The sequence below is a fragment of the Cervus elaphus genome, chromosome 11 (assembly GCF_910594005.1).
Source record: "Cervus elaphus chromosome 11, mCerEla1.1, whole genome shotgun sequence".
Lineage (NCBI taxonomy): Eukaryota > Metazoa > Chordata > Mammalia > Artiodactyla > Cervidae > Cervus > Cervus elaphus.
The window spans coordinates 8,727,133-8,745,483 of NC_057825.1; the positions used below are offsets into that span (position 1 = coordinate 8,727,133).

The 18,351-nt window shown below is 53.0% G+C and overlaps 2 protein-coding genes across 10 annotated transcripts in view; both read right to left on the reverse strand.

Moving 5' to 3' along the window:
• Window positions 1-712: 712 nt before the first annotated feature.
• SLC2A8 (solute carrier family 2 member 8) lies at window positions 713-11,130 on the reverse strand. Of its 6 annotated transcripts, XM_043917256.1 has the most exons (10): window positions 10,944-11,128; window positions 10,686-10,848; window positions 10,226-10,432; window positions 8,313-8,412; window positions 5,308-5,507; window positions 4,437-4,580; window positions 4,230-4,338; window positions 3,332-3,505; window positions 2,843-2,988; window positions 713-1,318 (listed from the first exon to the last, which is right to left on the reverse strand). In XM_043917256.1, the coding sequence occupies exons 1-10, from the start codon at window positions 10,997-10,999 to the stop codon at window positions 1,181-1,183; spliced, it is 1,437 nt and encodes a 478-aa protein (XP_043773191.1). In that variant the 5' UTR covers window positions 11,000-11,128; the 3' UTR covers window positions 713-1,180. The 6 variants fall into 6 exon arrangements, with proteins under 6 accessions (XP_043773191.1, XP_043773192.1, XP_043773195.1 ...); XM_043917257.1 differs by lacking the exon at window positions 4,437-4,580; XM_043917260.1 differs by lacking the exon at window positions 10,686-10,848 and having other exon boundaries at window positions 10,944-11,081.
• Window positions 11,131-16,538: 5,408 nt separating this feature from the next.
• Window positions 16,539-18,351, reverse strand: part of GARNL3 (GTPase activating Rap/RanGAP domain like 3) — a 161,475-nt gene continuing 159,662 nt past the window's right edge. For all 4 annotated transcript variants that reach the window (XM_043917122.1, XM_043917119.1, XM_043917121.1 and 1 more), the window contains one exon: window positions 16,539-17,017. In XM_043917122.1, coding sequence (XP_043773057.1) covers window positions 16,840-17,017 — 178 coding nt within the window. In that variant the 3' untranslated portion in view covers window positions 16,539-16,839. The remainder of the gene's footprint in view (window positions 17,018-18,351) is intronic.

The window sequence follows — 18,351 nt, forward strand, 5'->3', positions numbered from 1 at the left end:
GGGACTTGTCCAGCTCTCTCCACTGCTCTGCCTGGACCACTCCACGCTTCCATTGCCCTTCTCTACAGTCTCATTTGGTCTCATTACAAGCTTAAGGTGTCAAGATGGGCACATGATGGGGGGCTGCACAACCTGAATAAAGTGAATAAACGGAAGAAAACAGGTTCTGGAATGAAAAGTTCCCTCTTCTGTGTAGTGACGCTGGGAAGTGTGTGTGTTGGGGGAGAGATCTTTAAAGACAGAACCAAATTGTAAACAGCAGTTCTGTTTGGAAAGGTGTAGGTGTGAATTTTTTTTATTTATCTAAATAAAGGAGTTAATATAGAATAGTGCCTAGCAGATGGTTAACTGCTATAAAAATAATTATATAAATAAATCAGTGTTTTCTATTTTTCCTATAATAAACGTGTATTATACAACAGACAATAAAAGTAATTTGAAAAAGACTTCTGGCTCCATTAAAGTTAATATGAAGAGAGGAACATTTTGTTACAGGAGGAACTCAATCAGATTTGCTAATGGTTCAGGGGGCTGAACCCGAGGAAGGAGCCGGAAATGACCTCCAAGTGCCAAAGGCAGGCCTGGCTGACCACAAGGAAGCTGATCCATACATGTTCTTGGCAAGACTCAGTTCATGGGAGGCCTGCTTTTATGGGAGGGACAAGAAAATGCCCTTCTTGACTGCAGCCCACACAAAGAGCTCATGACTTGATTTTCTGAGTCAAATATTTATTTGGCAACGTTCCTCCCTGATAATGCAGTCACGTGAGAGGAGAAACCACAGGGCGTCACCCAGCCTCCAAAGCATCTCCAGAAAATCAGGAACCAAGAGCCCCCTCCTCCGCTGTCACTTTCCTGTCCTGATGGAGTCGGCCTGCGGAGGACTGACCACAGGACAGCAAAGCGTCTGCGAGATGTTCCTTCTCCCGAATCACACGGCAGCCGTAGAAACTGGACCCAGCAGCTGGGAACCTTGTCCCTGGGCTTCACTGGGCAGGAAGGAGGGACACCAGAAGACAAGGCTCTGAGGGGCTGCCGTTCTGGCTCCTGACTCTATGGGGAAAGGCAGGGGTTCCAGGCTGCTGGTTCAGGCTCAGATCGGAGTTCCAGGCAGGCTCCAGGCCCTCCAAGGCTGAAAGCAGGTGCAGGAGGAGGGGCACCCGCTCACAGGAAGAGGCTGTCATCGCCCCTCAAAATGGGCTGTGATTTGCTCCAAAGTCTTGCCTTTGGTCTCAGGGACACAGGCCAGAGTGAAAAGGACACCGAAGAAGGAGAAGGCAGAGGCCAGCCAAAAGGCACCATAGGGTCTGAGAACCTCCTGCAAAGAGAGGGGCGAGGCTGTGTTAAGACGCAGCAGGTCAGGAGCCCTCCTGGGCCCAGGAGCCGAGGCCCCACCCCGCCACACCCAGGCTCAGCGATGTGGAGCAGGGCCTGGTGGGCCGTCCAGAAGCCCGAGCTGAGCACTGTCCAAGCTGTGGAGGGTGTGCGGTGGGGACACTGAGCTCAGTGTGACGAAGCGACTGCCCCCAGGTCAGAGGCCCACCATCAAGTGACAGCTGGGCTCACGTCCCCAGGGTCCGACTCCAGGGCCCAGAGACTTCCCTCTCCGCTCGGTCTGGTCCTGCCCTCTGTGGTCCCTGCCGCCTTAGGAGTCTCTCTCCTTGGTGCCGGAGGAAATGGGTGAGCTCTCAGTAGGTGGTGATGGGGCTGTGTGTGCACATGGGGACACTCAGGGCCCATGAGCGGAGGGGAGAGGGAGCAGCGGCCCTGGGTCACAGCCGTGCATCCTCCCCACCCAGCCCGTGTCATCCCAGGTGCCAGGAGCAAAGGCTACCGCCTTCCAGCTCCTCTTCCTCGGGCACCGGGCCACCCCACCTCTCCCTCCTGGAAGCCTTTCTCTTGGTCTCGCAGTGATGGCCAGATCACTCTTAGTCCCTTGCTGCCATCCCCTCCTTGACTGTCGGTCCCCTCCAAGCTCCTGGAAGTCACCTCCCCTCCAGGGCTTTGCTCTGGTCTTCCTGATGAGCTCCCTGGAGCAGCGCAGCCCTGCGGGGTCCAGGCCAGCCCCAAGCATCCACACCAATCATGACCGGCCTCCCCTTGCCCCAGCCCAGCCTCCTGGTGGTTCATCCTCCCACCACTGGCCACTGTCGTACCAGCCCTTGTGATAAAGGGGACCCTGTCCATCTCATTCACTGCTGCTCTGGCACCCTAAATAGGCCTGGACCTGGCAGGTACCAGGAGCATTGGGGGGAGTCGGGGGAGAATGACTGAATAGATGGCTTGACTCTCTGCACCAGAGCGGTGCCTGCATTGGATCGGAGGCCTTGAGACCGGGACTATGTCTGCCTCAGCCCATCCACCAGCTGGTGGCAAAATGTGGAACCGAACTGACACTTCTATCAGCTCAAAGAGGAAGGCACTGCCCCCCTTCTCCGCTTTGAGCCAAGGAAGCCAGTTCAGAGACAGGGAAGCAGCGCACCCAAGGTCACACAGCGGGAAGTGGCCAAGGTGGGGACAGGGCCCAGGCCTGCTGACTCCAAAGCTGGAGTTTCTCACGCAGCCTTGCTTCCCGAAGTCCCCAAAGTCCAGTGGGGGAGGAGGTCAGTCCTGCTGTCCTTCCACCTCGACAGCCTGGAGGGTCCCCAGTGGTCACAGCCTGGGTTCCTTGGCTGCCCCAGCCCGTCTGCTTCCCCGACCCCCAGCTAAGACGGGGTCGCAGGCTGGCAGGGCTTCAGCCTGCACACAAGGCCACCAACCCTGAGTCTGTCACAAGAGTTAATTCTGAGAAGTACTTCTCTGCAGACTATGGGAGGGGGAGGCTGTCAGGGCCTGCACTCACCATGAGGCTGCTGAACTCTTTGGTCACCAGAAAGGCCATGAACCAGTTGGTGAGGACACAGACGCCGGTGGCCACGCCCTTGACGGGCAGAGGGAAGATCTCAGACATGAGGAGCCAGGGGATGGGCCCCCAGCCCACAGCGAAGCCTGCAAGGGCAAGAAAGGCCTCAGGTGCGCAGGGCTGGGCCCTGGGCTTGCTGAAGACCCCCTGGACTGAAGCGGTGCCTGAATCCAGCCTTGGGTCTCAGGTCGCTCCCCTCACTTCTGACGCATCAGGCCTTGGCTCTATAGAACAGCGCGGGAACGGGGCCTGCTCGGAGGGCGCCTGTGGGGCAGACGTGAAAGGAGCAGAGAGGGGCTGAGCCGGTGCCCGGCACACGGTCAGAGCTGTGAACCAGGGGTGAGGCCGAGCAGGCCTGGACTCCCAGAGCCACGGGAACCTGGCAGCGGCATGGCGGCCCCCTCAACCTCCCCTCGGCCCCCCACTCACCAGCGATGAAGAGGCACATGCTGCCCACCGCCAGCCAGGCCAGCCCTGTGTTGGTATCGGCGGGCCCCATGGAGAGGTGTGCCGGGAGGTCCACGTGCGAGGAGTTGCTGGGGCCGCCCTCGGTCAGCTTGAAGTAGGCACCAAAGGCGCTGGTGCTGAACGCCATCACCACACCTGCGGGGGGAGGGCGGCGGTGGCAGGATAGTGGGAGGGCGCGGGGAGGCGGTCCGCAGCCCGGGCACGTGGCAGTGGGGGGCTGGCGGGTCAGTGCACGGGGCCCACAGCAGGCGGCCTAGACTCCAGTGCGAGAGGCAGCGAACGGACTCCCGCCGGGGCACCCTCGCCCCAGCCTGGCCCTGCCAGCCCCGGCTTGGACCTCACACCTCAGCCGACCCCAAGAAGCTTCTGGAAGCAGACCCTCCCCTGGCTTTGAGGAAGCAGGAGCAACCACCAGCAGCCAGGCCCACTTCCCCCGCAGCACCGAGGGCCCGATGGGGCCAGGCCCATGAGGAGCCTTCCTCACATTGCGTGCTGATTCTCTCCACGACCCGCCACCACCTGCATTTCAGAGGGAAAGCTGGCTCAGGTAGTCAATTGCCCAGAGAGGCCACAGGCTTCGGGACCTCTTCACCCCCAGGCCGTCGGTCTCCTCACTGTAAACCGGGCCCTGTGGGCGCCTTCTCCTAGGTTCTCTGCCCAGGTCAAGGCGTGCCGCAGCGGCGCGGTGAGTGCAGGCCGGGCCTGGAGCGAGTGCTCCCCTGAAGTCTGCCCGTGCCCTCGGGGACACTCAGCCCTTGTTCTCCCGCAACATGGTGACCTCAGCCAAGGCCCTCCAGCCTGTGGTGGGAGGCTGGCCTGGACCCCTGCAGAGGGCAGAGCCTTCCCCCTGGAGCCTCACCTGACAAGGTCAGCAGCAGCCTCCGTCCGGCTCTGTCCATGATCAGGGCCGCTGTGGCAGTGAACAGCACCTGGATGAGGCCCACGACGACTGAGGCCAGGCTGCTGTCCTGGGGAGACGGGCCAGGTGGGTCAGGTGGACACCCCGAGACTGGGCCCCACCCGTACGGCCTCCGGGTGAGGTAGGCCGGGGCAGAGGCCTCTTTACCTTGAACTTGGCCTCCTCAAAGATAGTCTCCGCATAGAACATGACGGCATTGATGCCCGACAGCTGCTGGAAGGCCATCAGGGAAATGCCGATGATGAAGGGCTTGTAGACACCAGGACGCCACAGCTGGGCCATGTGGAAGCCCTGCTCAGATGGATACTGGGCATCAGGGCTTCTCTCTACCTCTCCCGACGGTGCCCCGGCTCTGAGCGCCCCCGTCCTGGGGCCTGGTAGAGTGAGGGAGCCTCTGGGTCTTGTTGCAGCCCTCCTGAAGCCTCTGCATCAGGGCCCCACATCACTTTAACCTCCCCATTTGTAAGGTGATAGGATCCTCCATCCCCACGTCCCTTCCTGATTTTCTGGGGGATCCACGGGGATGCTCTCTGAGCAGAGAACCCAGGGTTCCCGAGTCCCACTGGCCTTGGGTCTGGGTCTGGACTGAGCACCCTCCCTAGCCCCACTGATCCTTACCACCACCGCCAGGCACATGCTATGACCCCACTTTACAGGGGAAGAAACTCAGGTTAAAGATGGGACGGTCACACAGCAGGTAAGGGACAGAGACTCAGTGTTCTCCTGGGCCCTATAGCTCCCTGTTTCAAAATTCCGAGTCCTTGAGTCCCCACCTGCATTCTCCTCTGACACGGCCCAGCCCTTCTCTTTTTGGGACATGGAGATCAGGGTTCAGGCTTCCCCAGGGATGACCAAGACTTTGGTGCGGCCAAGTAGCAGCCCACAGGACAGCACTCCCATGGGCCATCGTGTGTACGTGTGTGAGCACACACGTGTGCAGCCACGGCACCATGCTGTGTTGACTTCAGGGGAGACACTCCCCGGTCCCCCTCCCCGGGACTGGCTCCCAGCTCCTCACCTGGTGCTCAGCCCCAATGGGGGGCTCCTCCCAGCCCTGGGCAGAGCCCCATAGGAACTGCATGGCAGCCATGGCTTCCTGGCGCTTGTGCTGAGACAGCAGGAAGCGAGGGGTCTCAGGCATGAAACACATGAGCAGCAGCATGAAGGAGGGGGGCACGCACCCCAGCACGGCCAGCCAGCGCCACTCAAGCACCCAGCCTGGGGGAGGGGGGGGAGAGACGTCAGAGCGGGGTTAGCCAGCACGGATCTTCTCGAGGAGCACCTGCTCCCTTGCCAACCAGGGACTCTGCTTAAAGGGTGGGGACCCCAGTGTCCTTGCAGGACTCTCCTAGGGTTTGTCATTGATGTTGTCATTTTTATTGTTAAGTGTGCAAACGATGAGGGGGGGTACATCAGTGAAGGTTTCAGTTCAGTTCAGTTCAGTCGCTGAGTCGTGTCCGACTCTTTGCGACCCCATGACTTTCAGCATGCCAGGGCTCCCTGTCCATCACGGGAGTCCACCCAAACCCATGTCCATCGAGTCAGTGATGCCATCCAACCATCTCATCCTCTGTCATCCCCTTCTCCTCCTGCCCCCAATCCGTCCCAGCATCAGGGTCTTTTCCAGTGAGTCAACTCTTCATATGAGGTGGCCAAAGTACTGGAGTTTCAGCTTCAGCATCAGTCCTTCCAATGAACACCCAGGACTTATCTCCTTTAGGATGGACTGGTTGGATCTCCTTGCAGTCCAAGGGACTCTCAAGAGTCTTCTCCAACACCGTAGCTCAAAACCATCAATTCTTCAGCACTCAGCTTTCTTCACAGTCCAACTCTTACATCCATACACGACCACTGGAAAAACCATAGCCTTGACCGGACGGACCTTTGTTGGCAAAGTAATGTCTCTGCTTTTTAATATACTGCCAAGGTTGGTCATAACTTTCCTTCCAAGGAGTAAGCGTCTTTTAATTTCATGGCTAAATAAACCATCTGCAGTGATTTTGGAGCCCAGAAAAATAAAGTCTGACACTGTTTCCACTGTCTCCCCATCTATTTCCCATGAAGTGATGGGACCAGATGCCATGATCTTAGTTTTCTGAATGTTAAGCTTTAAGCCAACTTTTTCACTCTCCTCTTTCACTTTCATCAAGAGACTTTTTAGTTCCTCTTCACTTTCTGCCATAAGGGTGGTGTCATCTGCATATCTGAGGTTATTGATATTTCTCCCGGCAATCTTGATTCCAACTTGTTCTTCTTCAGCCCAGCATTTCTCATGATGTACTCTGCATATAAGTTAAATAAGTAGGGTGACAGTATACAGCCTTGACATACTCCTGTTCCTATTGGGAACCAGTCTGTTGTTCCATGTCCAGGTCTAATTGTTTCTTCCTGACCTACATACAGGTTTCTCAAGAGGCTGGTCAGGTGGTCTGGTATTCCCATCTCCTTCAGAATTTTCCACAGTTTATTGTGATCCACATAGTCAAAGGCTTTGGCGTAGTCAATAAAGCAGAAATAGATGTTTTTCTGGAACTCTCTTGCTTTTTCGATGATCCAGCGGATGTTGGCAATTTGATCTCTGGTTCCTTTGCCTTTTCTAAAACCAGCTTGAACATCTGGAAGTTCACAGTTCACGTATTGCTGAAGCCTGGCTTGGAGAATTTTGAGAATTACTTTACTAGTGCGTGAGATGAGTGCAATTGCGCGGTAGTTTGAGCATTCTTTGGGATTGCCTTTCTTAGGGATTGGAATGAAAACGGACCTTTTCCAGTCCTGTGGCCATTGCTGAGTTTTCCAAATTATGCAGCCACTAAACAAAGGTGCTCACTCTGTATTGCCGTGATATACGGCACCATGTGTGTGAAAGGGAGGTGTGGCAGGGGACCATGTGTGCACAGGCCTCCTCCCGGTAGACTGACTGTGAAGCAGGCAAGGCTGGCTCCTCTGGGAGGAAGGGGGACAGAGAGGAAGGGGGAACTTTTCACTGACAAACGTCAATCAAAACTCGCAGAAGCTGATCAGTCAAAGTGTGGCTTCTGATGACCTAGAGGAAACCCTATTGGTGTGACTACACCCACATGACTGTCCTGAGTATCAGTGTCTATACAGGGGCTTTGGCACACTGCTGGCCCCATAAAGTAGCTAGACTGAGGCCAGGACTCTGAATGAGAGTCAGGATGCTAAGTGGGTAGAAAGGAAAGACCACAGACCTGCATGTTGTCCACTCTGAGAAACCACAGGGCACGTGCCCCGGGCCCTGCCACTGCCCATCCGGCCCCAAACCCCCATGCCCTCATGGTTCTCAGGCCATTCCTTGACAGTTCTTATCAGGGTCTGCTGCCAGGCACTTTTTACAGTGTCAATTAATTAAATCCCTCAATAGCCTTGGACTAGGTAAGGTTAATCTCCTCTTGAAGACAGGGAAACTGAGGCTTCCAGGGGCAGTTGACTAGGCCAAGGTCACATAGCTAGTAAGTGGCATATTCCCCTAATCCGGGGCTGTCAGATATGAAGCCTGTCTTTCCTCTACCCGAGTTCATTCCAGGCTGCCTCTGCAAGCTTCCTAGTGCTTCTGGAAGCTTCCTCATGCTGGCTCCAGCTCTGACCCTCGGGTTCTGTGGAAACTGCCTCCTTCAGGCTGCAAATCCAGTACTGATTCTGAGGGAGACATATTTGCGCCCTCTAAGATCTTAGACTAAAGACTTTCCCTCCAGCCCCAGAATCCTAGTTTGTCACCGCACAGGGAGATACTGCTCTAACTCATCAGGCATCCCTACACTCCTGGAATGGGCTTCTGCTCTGGGGAGATGAGGACATCACCTTCTCCAGCTCTCCTCAGAATACTGTCACAAGACCCACACGACCCAGTGTTCTCAGATAAGTGGTCTGGAAACGTGGCATCTTGGGCAGTGGCTGTGTGACATTGGGCAAGTCCCTTGACCTCTCTGAACTTCAGTTTCTACATCTGATAGAAAGCCACGCAGCCATGAACAGTCACCAGATGAGATAATATGAAAACCATACCTGCCAGGTAGGCTAGGAGGATGCCTGTGACCACCATCAGCTGCACACAGGAGCCGAGCAGCCCTCGCACCTCAGGGTAAGCAATTTCAGAGATATAGACCTGTTGGTAATTAAGATGACAGTGTACTTCGGGTCCAGGAGTTCTTAAAACTGAAAAGTCTCAGCCATTCAGAGCTGAGGACAGCCTCGACTGGGGCACTTGCAAGCCCAGGGAGCCCGGAACTGCAGATCAGAGCTCCCATCTATGTGATCTACAGCACATGTTTAAAGGGTATATGTGTGGATGCTGTGTCTGTGCTGGGGGGGCGCACAGAGCTTTTCACACTTTCATTTAATTGTATACTCTTGACAAAAAGCAAATTCTAACATAGAAGGTGTGCAGAGCTTCCCTGGTGGCCCAGTGGTAGAGAATCTACCTGCCAAGCAGGACATACAGGCTCCATCCCTGGATGGGGAAGATCCCCTGGAGAAGAAAATGGCAACCCATTCCTGTATTCCTGCCTGGGAAAACCCACAGACAGAGGAGCCTGGCGGGGTACAGTCTGTGGGGTCACAAAGAGTCAGATATGAGACTTGGCAACTAAACAACAACAACAGGTATGTGGTGGGCTCAAGATTTCCGCCTTTCTAACCACCTCCAGGAGACACAGAGCTCCTGACCCAAGGACCACACTTTGAGTGGTGCCCTTGGAGTAAAAGCACGAACTCTCCACCTCAGTTGCTACCAGTGATTGCCACAGCTTCCTCTGGGCTCAGGAGCCAGAAGGCGCTTGCCCACACTTCTGGGTTATTCCATGCCCATGTCTAAGTCAGGTGTGTTTTTGCTCAGTAAAAAAAAAAAAACACCAACAAAATCCAGATATAATATCCAACCTAGCTGCTGCCTGTTACCCAGCAGATGCAGTTGAAATGAGTGGTAGGTGCAAAGGGAGGGATTTTGAGCTACTACTTTTAGTCTTGATTGGTTAGGGTGTGGGTGGTGGTGGATCATCGAAGCCCATGATCAGCAGCAGGTCACAGAACACCCAGAAACCCCACCTGCAAGGGTCCAAGTCCCTCGACTGCCCATGCCAGGACCAGGGCCATGAGCGTAGACTTTTGAAAAGCCACACAGCTATGGCCCAAGCTAACGCCATCATTCCTGCCTATGGGCTCACAGAGGTGCTCTGCCCAGGGCTGCGGTTTCATCCAGACGTGTCCAGCTCCAAAGGCAGCCTGGGCAGTGCTGGGTCAGGAGGTGGTGAGAGAGGAGTGGGGGGAACACCTGGAGGGCCGCTTCCTGAGCAGTGAAGGGGCGGGCCAGGTCCCAGCAGCCTCTGCCCCTGGGGACAAACCACAGTGGGATTTTCCTGCTGAACTGGAGCCAGTGGTCTGAAGGCCAGGGGGGACCTAAGCCATCATGTGAGGCTTCTGTTGACCACCACAGATGGCACCTCATTTGTAGAGCCAAAGAGAGGCCCTGTTAAGTGCCACCACCCGGGGTTCAAGAAGTAGCACCACCACTGACTTTGTGTTTAAACCAAGGACTTGCGGCTCAGCTGGTGAAGAATCTGCCTGCAATGAGGGAGACCTGGGTTCGATCCCTGGGTTGGGAAGATCCCCTTGGAGAAGGCAAAGGATAGCCACTCCAGCATTCTGGTTTGGAGAATTCCATGGACTACAGTCCATGGGGTCGCAAAGAGTCGGACACGACTGAACGACTGTCACTTCGCGTTCCGTTAAACTTCATCTGTAACCAGGGATGGAAAGCAACAGCTCTTTCTAAGGCCCCATGGGAGTGTAAGGAAGATGGAGTAGGGGAGGGGCATGGTGTCAGGCACCCAAAAGGCCGCAGCCAGGGAGAGAATCAGGCCCGGAGTTCTGTCCTTTCTCCCGCGTCCCAGGACGCCAGACTGTGGGGGAAACACACTCACCGGGGCCACGAGCGAGGCAATGCCACAGGCCAGGCCGGTGAGCAGACGGCCTCCGAGCAGCATCCACAGGTTCTGAGCCGCGGTGATGACGGTGAAGCCGGTCACGAAGGGCATGGAGCAGAGGAGGAGGCTCAGCTTGCGCCCCGCGCGGTCTACGAGCCAGCCGCCCAGCACGCCCCCGGCCGCGGCGCCCAGGGTCACGATGGCCTGGGGGAGGGGCGACCGCTGGCTGAGGGAGGGGGCGCCGGGGGCCCGCGGCCCAACCTCGCCCTTCACTCCACCCTCAGCCGCTGCGGGGGAAGGGGAGATGGCGACCCCTCTCAGGGGAGCCCGGACATACTCGGCGGAGGGTCTCCGTGCCAGCCCGAAGCCAGGCAACGGGGGGAGGGCCCCGGCACCCGTCCTAGGGGTGGGCGGAGGAGGGTCTCAGGAGGGCAGGAGGGTGAGCCCGAGGCCTCACCCCGAACCAGGAGGCTGCGTCTTCGTCGAGGTGCGGGGCCGGGGGCGCGGCGCGCCTCAGGCTCGGGATGGCCGGGGAGCTGTAGCCGAGCGCGAAGCCGAAGCTGAGCGGTCCCAGGGCAGCCGCGAAGGCGGCGAGGAAGACGCGGCGGCCGCGGGGAGCGCTGCGGAGACAGGGGCGGTTGGTTAGCGGCAAGGCCTGGGCGCAGCGGGGGGAGTGAGGCCGCGCCAGCGGACCTGGGTTCCCCCTACCGCTCACCTGCCGCCGAGCGGCCCCAGGAGCGGCTGGGTCTCCTCTTGGTCCTCAGGCGTCATGTCCGCGATCAACGCTTGCTCTGCCGGCTCTGACGCCTTGAACCGCCACGGGTCCCGCGAGTGCGGCCAGCACCGGCCTCTCAGGCCAGGGCAACCAACAGACGGTGAGGAGCTGCTTTAGGCCGGGTAAGGGAGCAGCCAATGGGAACGCAAGGCGGGGTTAGCGTCTGCTCTAGGAGACGCCCTTCAAGTCAAAGCGGACCAATGGAATAAAAAAGCCGGAGGGCTCTCTTACTGGAACCGCCCCCAGGACGGCCATCCAGTGTATAGGCAGGGGCGGAGCTTGTATATGGCCGGACTCACACAACCACCCAGTAGGAAGGTGATGCAAGCTCGAAGGCGGGTTCATCTAAAATACCGCGACCCACGTCGGCCATTGAGAGTGGGGGATGGGGATTGCACTTGCTCCTGGAACAGCATTTCAATCGAGTTTCAGCCAGTACGGCTAGGACGCGGAACGAAGGCGGAGCTCGTGGGTCGCGTCCGGGACTGCCCTCCCTCACTTTGTGCAGCGCCGCTGACCCCCTTGGGTAGGCTCTGCAGTACCTTCTCAGCGTTAACCTCAGCTGGGGGACTTGGGCAGCTCTGCCCACCGTGAGCCGCAGGGCGGAAGGTCTCCAAACACCGGTTCGGGACTTGTCTGTTATCGGGTCAGCTGTGTTGTGGGAGGCGTGGCCCTGGGCTCCGCAGCCCAACTCTTGTGCTTGTTAAGACTTGGAGTGAGGGCGGGGGAGCCCAGGTTGCTGACTGTACGGAGCCGAAGACCGAGGAGGACCACCACCTTTGGGTACTGAGGACCCATGTTGGGCGGGGTCCTCCATGCCACATACCTGTGACTGATCTGGGCCTAAATGGTGAGCTCCACGGTCTCTGTTAAATTCCAAAGATGAAGACTTTGGAATCTTCATCTTAATACTACACCTCCCAATTTTGAGTTAACAAAATCCGCAGTTAACATCTGCGGATGTTAATAGCCAGTCTCTCTACGTGTGTGCACCCTGGTCACTGGTGGAGGTGAGGATGAAGAAGTCAGGGCGCTGTAGAATGTCGTGATTTGTGTGCCACATTCCCTGGGTGCAGGCAGCTGCGGTGGAGTGCTGTGTAATTCTGGCAAGAACCAGGACTAAGAGAGTAACAGGCTTAGCTTCTAATCCCTCTTTGGGCCTCTTTCTCTTCATCTCTCAGTGGAAATGATAGTATCTGTCTTGAAGGAGGGTTTGTTGTAGGGGCAAAGTGAAAAGACCAAGCACATTGCAGATAACTCAAATATTAGGCAGGATAATTAGTGCAGTTAGCATGATTGTATTATCTTTCAAGACTTAGGCAGCCACCCCTTGGTTCTTCCTCAGCGTTTTGTGCTCGTCATAAATTCTTATCACAGCAATAATCATTGCTCGTGATTCACCTACTTCTCTCCCTTCCCCAATGGACATGGTATTCTCCTTCAGACAGTGGGTACTGGATGTTTGCAGAGGGGATGGATGCTTCAGATTCCAAGGGCAAATGGCTGCTGCTAGACAGTTTACTTTGTAGTTCAGCCTGAGGGGTATGCAGAGAGGCTTCTGTAGACAGGGTGATCCAATGAGCCTAGCTAAGGCCAGCAAGCCCTCCAAGCCATGTGCGTGCACTAAGTCACTTCAGTTGTGTCCGACTCTCTGCAACCCCATGGACTGTAGCCTGCCAGGCTCCTCTGTCCATGGCATTTCTCCAGGCAAGAATACTGGAGTGGGCGCCAAGCCGTGAACCGTTGCAAACCTGCTCCTGCCCTCTGGCTGGTCATCTCCCTCCCCATGAGTGTGCAGCATTCACTTGGCCTTTGTGAGCAGACACTGCTGCCAGAACAGACTCCTGCCTTCTTTTTATAAGCCAAGTCCATCAAACTGTTTAGTAGTGCCCACCCCTTGCCCATTCTACATCCACTCCTCAGATCTGTGACTCTTGTCAAATCATGGGGTGGCTCTGATGCTGCCAGTCTCTTTGGAAGAATGGTCTAAATAGCCCTTGGTTTTTCTATTCCAGGCTGAGAAGCAAGAAACTTCAGGGGAAAGAAAAAGATGAGAGGAAAAACACACATACGAGCTCATGAGGCTTACAAATTATTTTAACATGAAAAACACCAGCCAGATCCAGCTGACACAAGGCACTCAGCCTGGCTGTGTAGGGTGGACAGGGGACAGGGCACAGTTCTGGGGTCAGAGAAATCACAGGTTCAAATCACTGCCCCCTTTTGAACCTCAGTTTCCTTATTTGAAAAGCAAAAATAGTAAAACCCAATCCATAAAGCTTTGGGCGAGGTCAAGATACAGCATGTAGTTGATTTTGTATTTTCCCGTCTTATATGAAAGGGCTTAACAAAACACAGAAAAACAGGGATGCTGAATGCTGCAAAGACTGTGAGGAGACTCCTTTGGTTATGGACCCCACCTGGATACACTGAAAAAGCACTGTCTTTAGCACTCTGACCTCCTGCCTTCTGCTGAAGGGGACCAGGCAGCCTTCAGCTCAGATGTATCATGTGGGACTCTCTGAGCCACAGGCAGAGAGGAGAGCTCTCCCCACAGTGTGCAAGGTCCACAAGGAGGTAGGGTTCAAACTTCTGTGAGATCTATCAGATCGAGTCATGTCCAGCACAGACGTCTGCTGGACATGACTCGACCTGTCCAGTGAGAAGTGAGAAGACCTGCAGAAGAACTCCTCAGAGCCACTTTAACAGGGAAACGATCTCAAGTTTCTTTTGATGGGTAATATAGGCAAGATGCAGACTTAAACTGAAGAGAGTAGGGATAACCACTAGACCATTCAGATATGACCTAAATCAAATCCCTTATGAATATACAGTGGAAGTGAGAAATAGATTTAAGGGACTAGATCTGATAGAGAGCCTGAGGAACTATGGACGGAGGTTCATGACATTGTACAGGAGACAGGGATCAAGACCATCCCCATGGAAAAGAAAGGCAAAAAGGCAAAATGGTTGTCTGAGGAGGCCTTACAAATAGCTGTGAAAAGAAGCAAAGCAAAAGGCAAAGGAGAAAAGGAAAGATATTCCCATTTGAATGCAGAGTTCCAGAGAATAGCCAGGAGAGATAAGAAAGCCTTCCTCAGCAATCAATGCAAAGAAGTAGAAGAAAACAACAGAATGGGAAAGACTAGAGATCTCTTCAAGAAAATTAGAGATACCAAGGGAACATTTCATGCAAAAATGGGCTCAATAAAGGACAGAAATGGTATGGACCTAACAGAAGCAGAAGATATTAAGAAGAGGTGGCAAGAATACACAGAAGAACTGTACAAAAAAGATCTTCATGACCCAGATAATCACGATGGTGTGCTCACTCACCTAGAGCCAGACATCCTGGAATGTGAAGTCAAGTGGGCCTTAGAAAGCATCACTACAAACAAAGCTAGTGGATATGATGGAATTCCAGCTGAGCTATTTCAAATCCTGAAAGATGATGCTGTGAAAGCCTGCACTCAATATGCCAGCAAATTTGGAAACCTCAGCAGTGGCTACAGGACTGGAAAAGGTCCGTTTTCATGCCAATCCCTAAGAAAGGCAATGCCAAAGAATGCTCAAACTACCACACAATTGTGCTCATCTCACATGATAGTAAAGTAATTCTCAAAATTCTCCAAGCCAGGCTTCAGCAATATGTGAACCGAGAACTTCCAGATGTTCAAGCTGGTTTTAGAAAAGGCAGAGGAACCAGAGATCAAATTGCCAACATCTGCTGGATCATCGAAAAAGCAAGAGAGTTCCAGAAAAACATCTATTTCTGCTTTATTGACTATGCCAAAGCCTTTGACTGTGTGGATCACAATAAACTGTGGAAAATTCTGAAGGAGATGGGAATACCAGACCACCTGACCAGCCTCTTGAGAAACCTGTATGCAGGTCAGGAAGCAACAGTTAGAACTGGACATGGAACAACAGACTGGTTCCAAATAGGAACAGGAGTACATCAAGGCTGTATATTGTCACCCTGCTTATTTATATGCAGAGTATATCATGAGAAACGCTGGCCTGGAAGAAGCACAAGTTGGAATCAAGATTGCCGGGAGAAATATCAGTAACCTCAGATATGCAGATGACACCACCCTTATGGCAGAAAGTGAAGAGGAACTAAAAAGTCTCTTGATGAAAGTGAAAGAGGAAGAGTGAAAAAGTTGGCTTAAAGCTCAACATTCAGAAAACTAAGATCATGGCATCTAGTCCCATTACCTCATGGGAAATAGATGGGGAGACAGTGGAAACAGTGTCAGACTTTATTTTTCTGGGCTCCAAAATCACTGCAGATGGTTTATTTAGCCATGAAATTAAAAGACGCTTACTCCTTGGAAGGAAAGTTATGACCAACCTAGATAGCATATTAAAAAGCAGAGACATTACTTTGCCAACAAAGGTCCGTCTGGTCAAGGCTATGGTTTTTCCAGTGGTCATGTATGGATGTGAGAGTTGGACTATGAAGAAAGCTGAGCATCAAATAACTGATGCTTTTGAACTATGGTGTTGGAGAAGACTCTTGAGAGTCCCTTGGACTGCAAGGAGATCCAACCAGTCCATCCTGAAGGAGATCGGTCCTGGGTGTTCATTGGAAGGACTGATGCTGAAGCTGAAACTCCAATACTTTGGCCACCTCATGTGAAGAGTTGACTCATTGGAAAAGACCCTGATGCTGGGAGGGATTAGGGGCAGGAAGAGAAGGGGACGACAGAGGATGAGATGACTGGATGGCATCATGAACTTGATGGGCATGAGTTTGAGTAAACTCCGGGATTTTGTGATGGACAGGGAGGCCTGGCGTGCTGCGATTCATGGGGTCTCAAAGAGTTGGACACGACTGAGTGACTAAACTAAGTAACTAACTATAGGCAAGACGAGATATAATAAAATGGAATCTGTGAGACTAAAGCCAAAAGGAAGTTAGCTGCTTTACACAGATTAAAAAGTTTACAATGTCAGTGAAACTCAGTTTTCCTCCTTTGATCTCCCCTGGCTAGAGATTGATATCTCACTGTTTCCTTCGAACTTGGCCAAACTCACATTTTCTTCTCACTTTGAGGATGGAGCAACAGAAGGTGGATACATGATAAGAGGAAGGATACTCATTTGATTCATGTGAGAGAGCGAAGCAGGCCAGAACAGGAGGAGGGAATTTGAGAATGATAATTTTGAGGATGAAGTGTAACTGTTTCTTGGTTGTATGATTTCACAGTAACAATAAAACAAAACAAAATCTTGAGACTCTTAACAGGCTCCTATACCTTATTATTTTTTTGTGAGACACAAGGAGAGAGAAGCAGGAGTTTCTAAGATCTAAAAATTCAGCTTTTCTCAAAAGTCTATAGGCAGCAACACAGCTGGTTCCAATCACAGTGAACTGAAACAGCAACAGGGGCCAGAGGTGCAGAAAGAAAACTTATTTATAATAAATTTTTAAAGTAATGGCTTTTCTTTATATCAATAAAAGAAACATGTGACAGAACTGTAATGAAAAAATAACTTTTCCATCTAAGTATATAAAATATAAGAGAAGGTTGCAGTAAATAAGAATGAATATTTTTGATTTATTCAAAGTTTCAATCTAAAACCTCAATGAAATCTACCACCTTTATTACAAGGGGACTGATGGTTCCTGAACAGAAAGAAATAAAGGTCAAGAAAGATGGCACCGGACATTGGAGAGTGACCCAAACAGGCCGAGGGTGCAGAAGGTTTGGTCCAATAGATCACGGACAGGCTAAAAGCCACATTTTGTTGAGAAATGATGTCAGAACTGGCTAAAGAGTATAAACCTCTGTAAGAAAACTAAAGATGGCAAACTCGATTGGGACTCTGTTTACTTCAAGTCAATAATGTCTTCATCCGAGAAAGTGGTGAGCTGAAAGGGGCAGCTGCCCCAGACAGGGCTGCCTTCTTGCTCGGCCACAGGATCTGGGTCGGAGCTGGTCGACTGGTAACGCCCATTGGGATTGGCTTCGGAAGTGGAAGGACTTTCCAGGGAGCTCGATGTGATCCTAGAGGAGAAAAGTCACTGTGAACAGATCCTGGGGCGCACCACTGAGCTGGCTACTGTTTCCTGCTCCCCTAAATTCGAAAGCCTGTCTTTCCCAACCCCCACCATTATGAGGGAGAGGTGGACATGTGCAGGAGTGATGCCCACCCCAACAGAGCTTGTGTTCTGCAGGCAGACTGTCCGATCTCCTGGGTTGTTATGGGTTTTAAAGGCCACTTATATGAGATACCTAGAATAGTCAAATTCATGGAGTCAGAAAGTACATTGGTAGATGCCAGGGGCCGGGGTAGGGGAATGGGGTGGGCAGATGGGGAGTTAGTGGTTAATGGGGACAGAGTTGCAGTTTAGGAATGTGAAACATTCAGGAGACGGATGGTGGTGAAAGTTGCACAACAATGTGAATGTACTTGGTGCTGCTGAACTGTACAATTTAATGTGCTTAAAATAGTAGGTTTTATATTATCTGACTTTTACCACCATAAAAGAGAAAAAAAAGGGAAAAAAGAAAGGTCAGTGGTGACACATGTGTTTGTGAGGCAAATTGGGATAGACCCTCCCCTGGCTCCCCATGGCCTGAGGACAGGGCTCAAACACCTGACCACAGGCCCACAGGCCCAGCCCCGCTGACCCCTTTGGCCTCCTCCCAGCCCGCCATTGCCTTCTATTTTCTCCTGAACTCAGGATGCTCACTCTCTTGACACCTGCAAAACCAGTTTGACCAAATTCAGGGAGTTCCTTTGTTCACCAAGGACTCACGTAGCCTGTAAAAGCTCATGGTCCAGCCTCTGGTTGTTCTTGACCTCACCTCCTTGTCTGTGCTCAAGCTGACCCACTCTCTTCCTTCTCTCTCTCTTCAGGGCTTTTGCCCCTGCTGGTTCCGCTGCCAGAAGGGCTGTTCCCCCGGCTCCTTCTCATTCAGAGCTCAGATCCATGCCACTTCCTCCAAAAAGCCTTCCTTGACTCCCAGCCCCCACCTCAAGAAGACCTTCTATCCACCCCACCCCCATCACTTTGTGTTAAACTTCCTTGCAGTGCTGGTCACTAATGGAAGTGACAGCAATTGCTTACTTTTTCACAGGTTTATTGTCTGTTTCTCCACACTAAAATGTAAAGTCCATGAGGGCAGGGGCCTGGTCACATGGTAGGAGCTCAGTGAAAGTGTTGGATTAAAGCCTGAGTGAGTGCCTTCCTCTCTGGGCCAGGCTAACGGTTGCTTGATTTATGAGACTTGGCTCAGCCTTTCCTGATGTTTGGGAACCCCATACCCCAAGCGTGGAATGGATGGCACACCTCATTCTTCTGTATCACCTGCTGCCTTGGCATGTTATAATTCTC